Source organism: Salmo salar, chromosome 03, assembly GCF_965601325.2.
Source record: "Salmo salar chromosome 03, fSalSal1, whole genome shotgun sequence".
NCBI classification, from domain to species: domain Eukaryota; kingdom Metazoa; phylum Chordata; class Actinopteri; order Salmoniformes; family Salmonidae; genus Salmo; species Salmo salar.
Window position 1 is genome coordinate 20979735 of NC_138293.1, and position 16933 is coordinate 20996667.

The 16933-nt window shown below is 42.7% G+C and overlaps 1 protein-coding gene across 2 annotated transcripts in view; it reads left to right on the top strand.

The window, feature by feature from the left end:
- The window catches only part of LOC106599529 (ephrin type-B receptor 1), a 341747-nt gene that overhangs the window by 234830 nt on the left and 89984 nt on the right, over positions 1–16933 (top strand). For both annotated transcript variants that reach the window (XM_014190808.3, XM_014190811.3), the window contains exon 5: positions 16252–16587. In XM_014190808.3, the coding sequence (XP_014046283.1) occupies positions 16252–16587 (336 nt within the window). The remainder of the gene's footprint in view (positions 1–16251; positions 16588–16933) is intronic.

The following is a 16933-nucleotide window of genomic DNA, read 5'->3' on the forward strand; positions in this document are numbered from 1 at the left end:
CACACACACACACACACACACACACACACACACACACACACACACACACACACTGGCCCTAATGCCTTGGGAGAGGATCTAATTAATAGTTATCCAACTCCTCACTACTTCTCAACAGCATCACTGGAGCTACAATATCATTATTTGTCTGGTTGTGTATTTATTTTATCTTCACTTATTCATAAAGGCCTAAGCTAATTGGATCAGAGACAGGGTGTAGTGTCCAGTTCTGTTCCCCTGGTCTGGCTGGTGCTACCAGAGCTGTCAGTGTGTGTTACAGCATACTGTAGGTGTATGTACAGTGCATTCGAAAGGTATTCAGACCCCTTGACTTTTTCCAAATGTTGTTATGTTACAACCTCTTTCCCTCATCAATCTACACACAATACCCCATAATGACAAAGCAAAAACAGGTTTTTAGAAATTTCGTAAAATAAGTATTAAGTATTCCGAACCTTTACATAAGTATTCAGACCCTTTACTTAGTACTTTGTTGAAGCACCTTTGGCAGTGATTACAGCCTCAAGTCTTCGTGGGTATGACGCTACAAGCTTGGCACACCTGTATTTGGAGAGTTTCTCCCATTCTTCTCTGCAGATCCTCTCAAGTTCTGTCAGGTTGGATGGATAGTGACGCTGCACAGCTATTTTCAGATCTCTCCAGAGATGTCTCCCAGTCCCTGCCACTGAAAAACATCCCACAGCCTGATGCTGCCACCATCATACCTCACCGTAGGGATGGTGCCAGATTTCCTCCAGATGTAACGCTTGGCATTCAGTCCAAAGAGTTCCATCTTGGTTTCATCAGACCAGATCATCTTGTTTCTCATGGTCTGAGAGTCCTTTAGGTGCTTTTTGGCAAACTCCAAGCGGGCTGTCATGTGTCTTTTACTGAGGAGTGGCAACCGTCTGTCCACTCTACCATAAAGGCCTGATTGGTGGAGTGCTGCAGAGATGGTTGTCCTTCTGGAAGGTTCTCCCATCTACAGAGAGGAACTCTGGAGCTCTGTCAGAGTCACCATCGGGTTCTTGGTCACATCCCTCACCAAGGCCCTTCTCCTCCGATTGCTCAGTTTGGCCGGGTGGCCAGCTCTAGGAAGAGTCTTGGTGGTTCCAAACTTATTCCATTTAATAATGATGGAGGCCACTGTGTTCTTGGGGACCATCAATGGTACCCTTCCCCAGATATGTGCCTTGACACAATCCTGTCTCGGAGCTCTACGGACAATTCCTTCGACCTCATGGCTTGGATTTTGCTCTGAAATAGACAGGTGTGTCACTTTCCAAATCATGTCCAATCAGTTGAATTTACCACAGGTGGACTCCAATCAAGTTGTAGAAACATCTCAAGGATGATCAATGGAAACAGGATGCACCTGAGCTCAATTTTGAGTCTCATAGCAAAGGGTCTGAATACTTATGTAAATAAGGTATTTTGTTTTTTTATTTTCAATACATTTGCAAAAATTTCTAAAAACCTTATTTCACTTTGTCATTATGGGGTATTGTGTGTAGATTGATGAGGGAAAACATTTCATTCATTTTGGAATAAGGCTGTAACGTAACAAAATGTGGAAAAAGGAAAGGGGTCTGAATACTTTCTGAATGCACTGTATGTCAACAGCCTTCTGCTCTCCCGAGGCTCTGTTTCAAACAACGTCGCTCTCCTCATTTCCTCTTCCTCTAGGGGAGGGCGCCAAACCCTCTGTCTCCCAGCACGAGGCCCACTAACCTCGGCTCCGCTACCCGCCACTGGTTGCTTTTGGGACAGGCTCGCGCTACTCAACTCTCCCCTCTTCCTACCCACCGCCAGGCTTTCACCAGCCTTACCCCAGTTCCCTCACAATGGGCTTAGCCAGGGATAGCCTGCCTGCTGGGTTCACGGGACCCCTCTCTGTATGGGGGAAAGAGGTAGACTGACAGGCTGGTCGGTAATTGGCGGGAGTCAGTTGGAGTCGGCCAGTGGAACTGTTGCTGATTAGTCCGTTGGGGAGAGATGAGATACAGAGATGGAGGGGAATAGGGGAGAAGCATGCTGTGGCTCCACTGTGTGAAGAGGGAGGGAAATTGAGAAATGAAGTAGCGTGGTTGGGCTTATGGAGAGATGCAAAGACACAGTGTGTAGTACTGTGCTACAGTTATGGAGAGAAATGCAGAGGGTCTGCTTGTGAGTTAACAACTACTCTAGGGAGTTAGTAGAGATGTACAATATGTTCAATATGTTTAATATGTTCACTTAGAAAAAAGGGTTCCAAAAGGGTTCTTTGCTGTCCGCCATAGGAGAACCCTTTTTGGTTCCATGTAGAACTCTGGGTTCTACATGAAACTCAAAAGGGTTCTACCTGGAACCAAAAGGGTTCTTCAAAGGGTTTTCCTATGGGGACAGCCGAAGAGCCCTTTTAGGTTCGAGATTGCAACTTTTTTTCTAAGAGTGTTCTCTGCTATGGCCTACAGTATGGGACATGCAGAGATATTCAGAGGAAGATTATATATTGTGGTATAGCCAATGTGGAAAAAGGCAGGGATGTGGTTCGAGACATGCAGGGATGTAATTTACCATGTTTTGAAGCTTGATGTGTAGGTAGAATCGTTTGGATTCAATGACATGCAGGGGTATTGGAATGCATGGTATCAGCACAAATAGAGAGACAGACAGGGAGACAGAGGAACATACAGAAAGGATTCCAGTACACTCATTACATTCTTGGCCTACACCACAATGGCTTGGTGTCCTGTGGCTCCAGTCTCATCTTACAACTGTGGCCAAGCTTCCGGATGCTTCCTTGAACTCTGTCGCACGCTGTCTGGACCTCAGGCCACAAATCCATATCATTCTACACTGAAGCTCTGTATCCATTGGCACTTTGAAGTCAACCCAGGTTTGGCTGGCCTTGGTGGGCTAGCTCGAATTGCGTTCTCACTGCCTACAGAAATTAGAAATGATGTAATGTTGCTAGGTAGCCAATATGTGACTGTGCAGCTGCCTTCGCTAATGTTGCTAGCAAGCAAGATGTTGAAGAATTTAATTTACCCTCACCGTGCTGTAACTAACGTTACCCCATACTCCTGCCAGTGCCAGCCAGACACAGAGTGATGTATTTAGCTTGCTAACGTTATCTAGGTAGGTAAATGTTTAGCGTCATTTCTAGCATAACAGGCTAGCTAGCTACCTTAATTCCTACCATGCTTGCCATTGCATTGACTATTAGCTAGCTAGCTAGCCAAGCAAACCAGACGACAGGTTTGATATTATGTAGCTTTCAGAACGACCTCACATTAGCTAGCTAACGTTAGCTAGCTAGCTTGTTTCAACTCTGATTTGCTAGCTAACATTAAGTAGTTAGCATTCGAGGGCTGACTGTTCTCATAAAAGATTATTGTGTAGTGCAAAAATGAATGAAGGATCTAGATATGGTGGTAACCCAGCTAGCAATGAGGAATCGGCTGAGAAGCGGCTGTCTTCCGGGGAGACGGAACTGATTGAATCGGCCCGGAATCGGGTGTTGGACTCGGCCCGGAATCAAAACGAATGACTGTCCAGAATCGGCCCAAGTACATTGGGCCATTTCCGTCTACTAGAATTCAGCCAACTTTGCCGGTATCTTACCAGAATCACCCCAGAAGCAGCCTGATGCAAATTTAAATAAAAGTATACAAAATTACCTGATTTAGTCATTTTAAATATTACTATTATACATTTTCTACATACAAATTATTTAAAAAAATATATATATTTGTGTCGGAGGAAACACCATACATGGTGACCGTGTCAGCTTGTATGCGTCTGGCCCGCAACAGGAGTTGCTACAGCGCGATGGAACAAGCATTTTTAATGCTTATCAATTGCCTTGCACAAAGTATCAAAATACTAAAATACTACACAAGGCTCTTAAAGAATTTAATTTAAATGTTAATTGTATTTTTTGATTACAGAAACAATGAGAAAATATGGAAAAATAAATAATGAAATGTTAATTAAATAAAGCAGCCTGTGTAATCATCTGCCAGAGAGTAGCCCCAATCGGCCCGAGCCCCAAGTATTACATTTGGGCCAGATAACTCACACCGGAATCGGCCTGACCCCCAAGTAATATATACATTTGGGCCAGATAACTCTCACCGGATTCGGCCCGAGCCCCAAGTAATACAATTGGGCCAGATAACTCACACCGGAATCGGCCCCAGCTCAAATCCCGCATCCTAGCCATAAGTAATTTTGCCTAAGGCGGCCCAGACTCGAGCTACATGACGTCGGCCGAGTCTGACTCTCAGCCGAGTGCCCAGACACTCAGACGGAATCGGCCCAGATCTACTGTGCCAGCTGGGAATTTGTGTGATGTCTGACTACTGCTTGTTCATTTGCTAGCTAACAGCAACAAGCCCAGATGAGCCAGCTAAACATTGTGTCAGCATCCAGCAGTGATCAGCTGGTGGTTGCATACAATAGTAATGGCAACACCAGACTGAATTCTAATCAAGCTGAATCCAGTTGTGAAGCTGGGCTGCGCTGGCACGGGTTTCCCTCGATCCAGCTCGAATTGTAGAATTCCATTTGAGCCAGCTCATATTTGACCCTAATTTGGCCCTAATTTTAAGTGCCAGTGGAAACGGGGCTTAAAAGAACAGGCTGAGAGAGATATTTTCTCAGGCTTGTCGCTTTTCTCATTTGTACCCTTTATCCTGTTCTCCTGTGCTCGTTTTCACTTTATCTTCTCCTTTAATTCTCTCCCTCACACGTTTTCATGTGTTTTACTTGTCATGTTCTTCTTTTTTCCTTCGTTCTTCTCTCCTCTCATTCTCTCTCCTTCTCCTTGCTCTTTTCCCTCCTTTTCTCCTTTTCTTTTTCTCTCATTCTATCCTTACCTCCTCTCCTTTTTTTCACTTTCCCTCCTCTTCCTCCTTCTCTTCCCCTCTTCCTCCTTCCTTCATCTTTCTCCTTCTCTCCTACTCTCCTTCTGCAGTGGTAGAGTAAGTAAGCTGCTGGCTCTGCCAGTAATGCACCAGTCAACAGAGCTAAGCCAGTGTAATTGCCTGGTCTAATCCCTCTGCCTGCACTGTTGCCTGGCTGCAGAGAGAGAGAAAGATATGGTGCTCCACATTAATGTGTAGAATAGCAGGAAATCAGCTCTAAAACAGCAACATTTTCTCTCATGGCAAAATGTGTAAAATAGCATTAGATTAGCTAGAAAACTGAAAATGTTTTGCTCGGACCTTGCGGGGGGGCCCCGCAAAACTGCACTACGCCACTAACACACACACACACACACACACACACACACACACACACACACACACACACACACACACACACACACACACACACACACACACACACACACACACACACACATACACATACACATACACATACACATACACATACACATACATACTCACAGACACAGATCTCAGACACACAGACTCAGACACACACAGACTCAGACACAGGTAGTACTGGCCCTGTTAAATGAGATTCTACTTCACTAAATCTTCTGAGGTCCCTTGTTAGGCTCTGATATTTGAGCTCTTGTCCATCAAGCAGTCCAGCTTCCTTCTGTGTGTCTTTGACTTTTCATGTGATTGATATGGTGGCACATGTGCTCTCTAGTGCAAAGCTTAGGTCTCGTAGTGTCTGCCCAGAGCAGAGCATTGGTGTGAAGTGATTGACATGATGGGTTTCTCGAGTGCAGATATTTCTGACTAATTGATGGATAGTGTGTAGCATTTGTGAAGGAAACCTATAAATTAGGGCTGTGACGTTCTTGGAATTTCAGGTTACGGTAATTGGCCAGGCCAATGTAGATGGTCATGACATAACCGGTCAGGGGAGGGTAGGGGGGAGGGGTCACAATTCTGTTTGTACACCTGGATGGATATGCTTCTTAATAAAAACATACTTGAAACAAGCCCTTATACTTAGTTATTACCATGGTATTTCATTTTTATTCCGCATATTACTTATAAATATTAATCAACAAATGAAGAAATGCCAGGTTGGAGATGATCTGTGGCATTTTCGTATTGACACAACATTAACAGAGTCAAAATAAAGATACAGTATATGCCTACCTTGTTCTTGTCTGCTGGCTTAAAAAAAAGACAGAAAACCATTCAAACGAAGTCCGCAAAACGTCACAAACCCTGCTGCTGCTGTCATTCGATGGCATATTTTGACATATTTTCTTCAAAGAGAGGACACCATAATGAGAGAAATAATGTAGCCTAAGCTACTGAAAACAGGACTTTTACAAGACTGAATCATGATTTGATTCTTATTAAAGAGATGGAGTCCAGACAGGCTACTTTAGTAAACTTTCTGAATGGACTTGCACAGTACCAGCCAAAAGTTTGGACACACCTACTCATTCCAGGGTTTTTCTTTATTTTTACTATTTTATACATTGTAGAAAAATAGTGAAGACATCAAAACTATGAAATAACCAAAAAAGTGTTAAACAAATCTAAATATATTTTTGATTTTAGATTCTTCAAAGTAGCCACCCTTTGCCTTGATGACAGCTTTGCACACTCTTGGCATTCTCTCAACCAGCTTCATGAGGTAGTCACCTGGGATGCATTTCAATTAACAGGTGTGCCTTGTTAAAAGTTAAATTGTGGAATTTCTTTCCTTCTTAATGCGTTTGAGAAAATCAGTTGTGTTGTGTCAAGGTAGGGGTGGTATAATGAAGATAGCCCTATTTGGTAAAAGACCAAGTCCATATTATGGCAAGAACAGCTCAAATAAGCAAAGAGAAACGACAGTCCATTATTACTTTAAGACATGAAGGTCAGTCCATGCAAAAAATGTCAAGAACTTTGAAAGTTTCTTCAAGTGCAGTCGCAAAAACCATCAAGCGCTAAGATGAAACTGGCTCTCATGAGTACTGCTACAGGAAAAGAAGACCCAGACTTACCTCTGCTGCAGAGGATAAGTTCATTAGAGTTTGGGTGGCAGGTAGCCTAGTGGTTAGAGCATTGGTCTAGAAACTGGAAGGTTGCAAGATCAAATCCCTGAGCTGACAAGGTAAACATCTGTTGTTCTGCTCCTGAACAAGGCAGTTAACCCACTGTTCCTAGGCTGTCATTGAAAATAAGAATTTGTTCTTAGCTGACTTGTCTAGTTAAATAAAGGTAAAATAAAACAGAAGTGTTACCAGCCTCAGAAATTGCAGCCCAAATAAATCCATTGCGGAGTTCAAGTAACAGACATATCTCAACATCAACTGTTCATAGGAGACTGTGTGAATCAGGCCTTCATGGCTGAATTGCTGCAACGAAACCACTACTCAAGGACACCAATAAAAGAAGAGACTTGCTTGGGGCAAGAAATGTGAACAATGGTCATTAGACGGGTGGAAATATATCCTTTGGTCTGATGAGTCCAGATTTGAGATTTTTGGTTCCAACCTCCATGTCTTTGTGAACAGAGGATCTCCACATGTGTGGTTCCCATCGTGAAGCATGGAGGAGGAGGTGTGATGGTGACACTGTCACTGATTTATTTAGAATTCAAGGCACACTTAACCAGCATGGCTGAAGCCATTCAGTTGTACAACTGACTAGGTATCCACCTTTCCCCTTTCCTCTTACCACAGCATTCTGCAGCGATAAACCATCCCATCTGGTTTGCACTTAGTGGGACTATAATTTGTTTTTCAACAGGACAATGACCCAAAACACACCTCCAGGCTGTGTAAGGGCTATTTGACCAAGAAGGAGAGTCATGGAGTGCTGCATCAGATGACCTGGCCTCCACAACCACCTGACCTCAACCCAATTGAGATGGTTTAGGATGAGTTGGACCACAGTGAAGGAAAAGCAGCCAAAAGTGCTCAGCATATGTGGGAACTCCATCAAGACTGTTGGAAAAGCATTCCTCATGAAGCTGGTTGAGAGAATGTCAAGTGTGCCAAGCTGTCATCAAGACAAAGGGTGGCTACTTTGAAGAATCTCAAATATAAAATAGATGTTGATTTGTTTAACACTTTTATTTCATAGTTTTGATGTCCATACTATTATTCTACAATGTAGAAAATAGTAAAAATAAAGAAAAACCCTGGAATGAGGAGGTGTGTCCAAACTTCTGACTGGTACTGTAGCGTTTCAGACATGACTGAGTCTGACTTGCCAAGGAGAGGAAAACTGGACATATTCCATATCCACCCAGAGGGCAGAAAAGGCTTGGATAAACGTTGATTAGTGTACTGTTTTTATGAGTCTGGCTCTGTTTGGTTACTACATGATTCCATATGTGTTATTTCATAGTTTTGATGTCTTCCCTTTTATTCTACAATGTAGAAAATAAAGGAAAAAAAATACTTGAATGAGTAGGTGTGTCCAAACATTTGACTGGTACTGTACAGTAGGTCTATAGAGAGAATCAGTCAAACTCACACACGCAAACCCCCATAAAAGCACCCGTCAGTCAAAGCCACCAGCGTATCAGACACAACAGCTAATATTTCTCCTTTTCTTAAACTGAATTGAAAAACCTATTCTGTAAGGACAGACGCTGGAAGACGAGAAGCAAGTACAGGGAGTGAATATTTAATAAATAACTGACATGAAACAAAACAAGGACAGCGTCTGGACAGGGGAAACAAAATTACATTAATGCTGACACAGGGATCAAACTGAGGAACAGACAGATATAGAGGAAGCAATCAACAAAGCCTACCTTAGGCTTTCCTGAAAGTAGGCTATAAGATAGTGAAAGGATGAAGGGGACAGCTATGCTACAGTATGAAGATAAAATTGACAATCATTAAAATAGAAACAAATGTCCATAGCCAATTTATCAGCGACGCTGATTATCGTGGGGGAGAGTGTTGGAAAGATTTTTCAAATACTGTGAGGAGCTATTCTAATTTGAATGGATGTAAAAAAAAATAATGACTTTGTTGACTGAGAAGCCCAGCTGTTCACTTTCCTAAATTTGACATTTGCGAGAAGCAGGCCAGGTACTTCTATGTGTGCTCAGGTGTGCGAGCTCCTTCAACATTGACAGGACAGAGAAACCAGACACATGCTCATTGCTCACATGGAGTGTGTAAATGATGGTATAAAATACACCAAAACTTTTTTCTCACAAATGTAGCAGGTTTTTAATACATGTGTTAACATAAATGATTGTAACCAGGGATTAACGGTACATTTTGGGGGGGTCTCGTCTAGGGCAGCATATCGGCCAGGACCGGGCCTGATCAGCATTGATTAGTCTATACATTTTCACATTTTAGTCATTTAGCAGACGCTCTTATCCAGAGCGACTTACAAATTAAGAAAAGATTCAGTATCAAATTATACCATGCCAAGTTGGAGAGGATTGGCACATTGTTCATTTGACAAAACATTAGAGCATTATAGGACTCAGAGCCAGAACAACCTTGTCGACTGCTGTGGAATAATTAATGAATAGTCAGACACATCCAGCCTTTTTTAGGAGAAGACCGATTTATTTATTTACTAGCAAGCAATGAAAATGTGCATTGTATTTAATACACATCAAACTATTTTTTACTGAAGAGCCAAAGCCTATAGCGCTCTAGACCCCCGCTTCTAGCGATGAGCTGCTCCAGCATCAAAGGACAGTTGGAAAGAGGAGGAGATGTAGAAGGTTTAATAGACATACTAAGTTAGCAAAACAATTGCTTATAATCATTAGTGAACATTCTGGCTATTAGGTAAAGTTTATCTACATGAAAATAAGGAAGGAATATAGGCCTATTTAAACAGTTTTGGCAGTTTCTTTTTTACGATGGTCTTTATCCATAGCTGTCAGTTACAATTACCATCACAGCCCTACCGTAAATGTACAAATATCTACCGTAAATGTACAAATATCTACTTGGAGAATTAAGATTCCTGAGTGGTTTAGTTCCCCCTCTGAAACAAGACAGCTTTTCTTTCTTTATTCCCAAAATTCCCCAGTCAGTCTGCGCTCCAGATCTCCACACAAGGAGTTGTAGTGAGTCCCCGAGGAGCTGTTCCATATCGTAAAAACAAACACAGTGAAGGAAGCCCAGCGAAGCTCTGGGATTGGCTTAAAGGGCCCGGCTGAGTAAACAATGTGGCGGGCTGTTTATTTTGGGGGGGTGAATTGCTCTTGATATCAGCAGGCATCCCAGGGAGTAAAAACAGGGGCTGTGGCCTTTTGGGGCCCCGCCAAGATGTGTTTCCCTTTCTGCCATGCTGGTGGGCTATAGACATTACTGTCTAGGTCCACCTGCTACACAGAATGCTCTATAGCTCATCAGTTAGATGGCAATGGTGGGGATGAATTTGACAGTGACACTACTGGGCACGCACACAGTACATACATACACGCACACACCCAACTCATACACGCACATACTCACACGCGCACAAACACACACACACACACTTTACACACACTATCCCAACCCACCCCAGCCCACACAAACTGTCACCCCACTGTCACAAACACTCCAACTAATCGAACACATTACTCAGTAACCAAAATGCTTGATGATCACGCAGTCGTCTTAATTGTGGCGGCTGACATGCAAGTAACAATCAAGGCTGACTAGTGTGGCTAAATGAATGCCAGGCCAGGAGCTCGGTAAGTAATGCACTCGACAAATTAAATCTCATGGCAAATTAAAACAGCCAAGGGCAGCTGTAATAGCCTGCAAATCACCGGTTAAGTGGCAGTCACATCGGATTTCTCCATCCTTCACTGCATAGGGGAATCTATTTATCTAGCAACCGAGATGAGATGCTCACACCTCACCTCTCACAGCCATTTTGTTTTGTTTTATGCCTACTTGAAAACAGACAGCACACAAGTATGCAAATATGTAAAACATGATGGACACCTTCCTAATATTTAGTTGCCCCCCCCCCCTTTTACCCTCACAATAGTCTCAATCCACCGGGGCATGGACTCTACTAGGGATGCTGGCCCATGTTGACTCCAATGCTTCCCACAGTTGTGTGAAGTTGGCTGGATGTCCTTTGGGTGGTGAACCATTCTTGATACACACAGGAAACTGTTGAGCGTGAAAAAGCCAGCAGCATTGCAGTTCTTAAAACAAACTGGTGCGCCTGGCACCTACTACCATACACCGTTCATAAGACACTTAAATATTTTGTCTTGCCCATTCACCCTCTGAATGGCACACATACACAATCCATGTCTCAATTGTCTCTAGGCTTAAAAATCCTTCTTTAACTGTCACGTCCTGGCCAGTAAAAGGGGTTATTTGTCATTGTAGTTGGTCAGGGCGTGGCAGGGGGTATTTGTTTTGTGTGGTTGGGTATTGTGGGTTTAGGTTCTAATTTTCTTATTTCTATGTTTATCTAGCTTTTCTAGTTCTATGTGAGTTTTGTCAATGACCTCCAATTAGAGGCAGCTGGTTGTTGTTGTTGGAGGCCATATTTAGTTGTGTTTGTTTTCACTGGGTTTTGTGGGTGGTTGTTTCTAGTATAGTCTATGCACCTTACTGGACTGTTCTCGTCGTTTGTTTTGTATTGATTAAGTGTTTTCTTTAATAAATAAGAGGATGAACATTTTACCCGCTGCGTTTTGGTCCCCCTTCAACGACGAGTGTTACATTAACATGTCTCCTCCCCTTCATCTACACTGATTGAAGTGGATTTAACAGGTGACATCAATAAGAGATCATAGCTTTCACCTGGATTGTGTGTGTGTGATTTCATGTCATATGTATTTGTTCTATTAGCAGCACACACATGCATTATGTACACTGATGGTCAAATGACACATCCACAGGATCATACAGATCAGTCTTCACGGCAGTATGTGTTATGATGATTATAGAGTATATGTGTGTACGGTACAGTGTATGAGCTCTCTATGTGTGTGGTCGGAGTACAGCTGTTCTCTACTCCTATGGCCTATTTCTGCAAACACAAACACTCCTCTATATATTTACTCTCTCTCATCTCACTATGTTATGTCTTTCTCTCTCTGTTTGTCTCGCTATCTCACTCTCTGGGTCTCTGTATGTCTCTCTGTATGTCTCTCTCTTTATGTCTCTTTCTTTTCCTCACTCTCATACAGACACCCAAGTGCTTTAATGAATATGGTGCTTGTAAACCAGAGTTGTTGGTCTGGTTCTCACATGGGAGTCCTGATTATATGGCTTTGGGTAAAAGTGCCGGTTATCTGGAGAGGTGGTGTATTCCATCCTTTTTTCTTTCTCTCCTCTCTCTGTCCTCTCTGTGGAGGTCATGACCTCCCTGTCACTGACCCCTCAGTCGTCTCCATTGCGCTGAGCCGAGGTCGCCGTGGCAACACTGCCGATCCATCACCTCTGTGTATTCTGCTGCTTTGTCCCAGCACCCCAGCGCTATCCCACGTGGCTTAGCCGAAACAATGATTAATTGTGGCTGTGTTGACAGAAGCAACTGCCTGCCCTCACCCCTCCACCATGGGAAACATAAGGGCTGTGTCCTAATACGCTTATACAGCTTCCTTCACTTGTTTCCTTTATTTTCAACTGTCTGACCTCATCCCCTCTAAGATGGGATCTACAAGGGATGTGTCCTAATACACCTATATGGCTTCCTTCACTTGTATTTGTTATTTTTTTTACCAGGATATGCTCAGACAATACATGTTCACACACCTTTTAAAATGCTGTAACACTAATACCGTATGCAAAACAATAAACTTTGATTTGATTGAAAAGAACTAGAGAGACTTCACATTGATTTATAAAAGACCTCAAGTCTAGCTAGTAGCTATAGCACTGCAGTCTCCCTCTCCTTACAGCCCCATTTGCTGGAGTGATGGTCTATAATTAGCATATAGAATAGCTGCTCGCTCAGCATTGGCATGTCCAGGAACATTCTTTAAGTGATGAAAACGCTTCCATCAACAGAGCCGGACTCATAAAAACATTCCACTAATCAAAGTTTATCCAAGCCTTTTCTGCCCTCTGGGTGGATATGGAATATGCCAACTTTTCCTCTCCTTGGCAAGTCAGACTCAGTCATGTCTGAAACGCTTGTGCCTGATTCACACCATAGGGCTGACATGTACTGCGCTGGCTCTGATGTTTTCCTTTCACGTTGCCCTCTCCAGCATGGTTCCAGCAGTTATGGTGGATGTGTAACCAGGCCAGCCAAATACAGCTTGGCTTGGGCCGGTTCTGTTTGGCTCAGAAGTGTGAAAAAGGGTATAGCCTTGTATATCCTACGAGAGGTCCATGATTTGTGTCATCTTCCTACTGTTTGTTAGTTTTATAAATCAGATACAGATAGAGTACCAGTCAACAGTCAAGGGTTTTTCTTTATTTTTACTATTTTCTACATTGTAGAATAATAGTATAGACATCAAAACTATGAAATAACACATATGGAATCAGGTAGTAACCAAAAAAGTGTTAAACAAATCAAAATATATTTTAAATTTGAGATTCTTCAAAGTAGCCACCCTTTTCCTTGATGACAGCTTTGCACACTCTTGGCATTCTCTCAACCATCTTCACCTGGAATGCTTTTCCAACAGTCTTGAAGGAGTTCCCACATATGCTGAGCACTTGTTGGCTGCTTTTCCTTCACTCTGCGGTTCAACTCATCCCAAACCATCTCAATTGGTTTGAGGTCCGGTGATTGTAGAGGCCAGGTCATCTGATGCAGCACTCCATCACTCTCCTTCTTGGTCAAATAGCCCTTACACAGCCTGGAGGTGTATTTTGGGTCATTGTCCTGATGAAAAACAAATGATAGTCCCACTAACCAGATATGATGGCGTATCGCTGCAGAATGCTGTGGTACAGTGGCTTTCGAAAGTATTCACCCCTTTGGCATTTTTCCTATTTTGTTGCCTTACAACCTGGAATAAAAATGTGTCTCATTTGATTTACACAACATGCCTACCACTTTGAAGAGGCAAAATATTTTTGTGAAACAAACAAGAAATAAGACAAAAAAACTGAAAACTTGAATGTGCATAACTATTCACCCCCCCAAGTCAATACTTTGTAGAGCCACCTTTTGCAGCAATTACAGCTGCAAGTCTCTTGGGGGTATGTCTCTATAAGCTTGGCACATCTTGCCACTGGGATTTTTTCTCAAGGCAAAACTGCTCCAGCTCCTTCAAGTTGGATGGTTCCGCTGGTTTACAGCAATCTTTATGTCATACCACATATTCTCAATTTGGATTGAGGTCTGGGCTGTGACTAGGCCATTCCAAGACATTTAAGTGTTTCCCCTTAAACCACTCGAGTGTTGCTTTAGCAGTATGCTCAGGGTCATTGTCCTGCTGAAAGGTGAACATCCGTCCCAGTCTCAAATCTCTGGAAGACTGAAACAGGTTTCCCTTAAGAATGTCCCTGTATTTAGTGCCATCCATCATTCCTTCTATTGTGACCAGTTTCCCAGTCCCTGCCAAAGAAAAACGTGGATTTAATGGATTTAATGGATTTAATGGTGCTCCGTGGGATGTTCAAAGTTTCTGATATTTTTTTATAACCCAACCCTGATCTGTACTTCTCCACAACTTTGTCCCTGACCTGTTTGGAGAGCTCGTTGGTCTTCATGGTGTCGCTTGCTTGGTGGTGCCCCTTGCTTAGTGGTGTTGCAGACTCTGGGGTCTTTCAGAATATATATATATATACCGAGATCATGTGACAGATCCTGTGACACTTAGATTGCACACAGGTGGACTTTATTTAACTAATTATGTGACTTATGAAGGTAGTTTGTTTCACCAGATTTTATTTAGGGGCTTCATAGCGAAGGGGGTGAATACATATGCACGCACCACTTTTCCATTTTTTACTTTTCCAGAATTTTTTTAACAAGTAATTTTTTTTATTTCACTTCACCAATTTGGACTATTTTTGTGTATGTCCATTACATGACATCCAAATAAAAATCCATTTAAATTAGAGGTTGTAATGCAACAAAATAGGAAAATCGCCAAGTGGGATGAATTCGTTTGCAAGGCACTGTAGCCATGCTGGTTAAGTGTGCCTTGAATTCTAAACAAATCACTGACAGTGTCTCCAGCAAAGCACCCCCACCATCACACCCCCTCCTCCTTGCTTCACGGTGGGAACTACACATGCGGAGATCCTCTGTTCACCTACTCTGCGTCTCACAAAGACACGTTGGTTGGAATCAAAAATTTCAAATTTGGACTCATCAGACCAAAGGACAGATTTCCACCAGTCTAATGTTCATTGCTTATGTTTCTTGGCCCAAGCAAGTCTCGTCTTCTTATTGGTGTCCTTTAGTAGTGGTTTCTTTGCAGCAATTCGACCATGAAGTTGATGTTGAGATGTGTCTGTTACCTGAACTCTGTGAAGCATTTATTTGGGCTGTAATATGAGGTGCAGTTAACTTTAATGAACTTATCCTCTGCAGCAGAGATCACTCTGGGTCTTCCTTTCCTGTGGCATAACTCTGGGTCTTCCTTTCCTGTGGCCGTGCTCATGAGAGACAGTTTCATCATAGTGCTGGATGGTTTTTGCGACTGCACTTGAAGAAACGTTCAAAGTTGTTGAAATGTTTCATATTGATTGACCTTCATGTCTTTAAGTAATGATGGACTGTTGTTTCTCTATGCTTATTTGAGCTGTTCTTGCCATAATATGGACTTGGTCTTTTCCCAAATAGGGATATCTTCTATATACCACCTCTACCTTTTCTCAACACAACTGATTGAATTGAATGCATTAAGAAGGAAACAAATTCCACAAATGAACTTCTAACAAGGCACACCTGTTAATTGAGATGCATTCCAGGTGACTACCCCATGAAGCTGGTTGAGAGAATGCCAAGAATATGCAAAGCTGTCATAAAGGCAAAGGGAGATTCTTCTACTTTGAAGAATCTCAAGTATAAAATATATTTGATTTCTTTAACACTTTTATGGTTACTAAATGATTCCATATGTGTTATTTCATAGTTTTGATGTCTTCACTATTGTTCTACAATGTAGAAAATAGTAAAAATAAAGAAAAACCCTTGAATGAGTAGGTGTGTCCAAACTTTTGACTGGTACTGTATATCGTACAGACTAGAGTAATGTCCTTTAGTAACCTTTACACGAAAGCTACCCACTTGGCCATGTCTCTCTTGAAAACGAGTTTCTTTGAGATCTCAATGGGATCTACTGGTTAAATAATGGTTGAATAGAATACTGACAACCTTCTCATTGTGTTTGTCAATCTCAAGGCCTGTTGGCAAGAGATCCACTGAGATGTCAATGAGATAACCTGGTTAAATAAAGGTTCCTCTCTGTGTCTGTTTGTAGGCGTTCCCTCGGGCCCGCGGAACGTGATCTCCGTCGTGAACGAGACTTCGGTGATCCTGGAGTGGCACAGGCCCAGGGAGACGGGCGGTCGTGAGGATGTGGTCTACAACATCGTGTGTAAGAAGTGTCGTGCGGACCGCCGTACCTGCTCGCACTGCGACGACAACGTGGAGTTTGTGCCTCGGCAGCTTGGCCTGACAGAGACCAGGGTGTTCATCAGTAACCTGTGGGCTCACACGCTCTACAGCTTCGAGATACAGGCTGTAAATGGGGTCACCAACAAGAGCCCCTACCCTGCCCAGCACGTGTCTATAGACATCACAACCAACCAGGCTGGTAAGAGAATAGTGTGGGTGTGAGAGTTAGGGTTAGGGTTAGGGTTAGGGGAGTGTGTGTATGCATGTGGAGGGGATAGGGAAGATGACGATGATGCAGCAGCAACATTTTCATAATCTGTATACATTGTTGGTGTTTTCTGCTGTACCTGTGTCTCCTGTATGGTTTTCATATTTTATTCCACATTGCTCAGCACTAGTTAACACAGCATATTCTCTGTATTTTTGACTCCTGCCCCTTTGCTTCTCCTATCACAATCTGTGCTGGAGAGATGTCATTGTGCTGTACTGTGAATAATGACTTTAAGGATTGAAGTGATGGGGGCAGCTTACTCCAACTATACGAG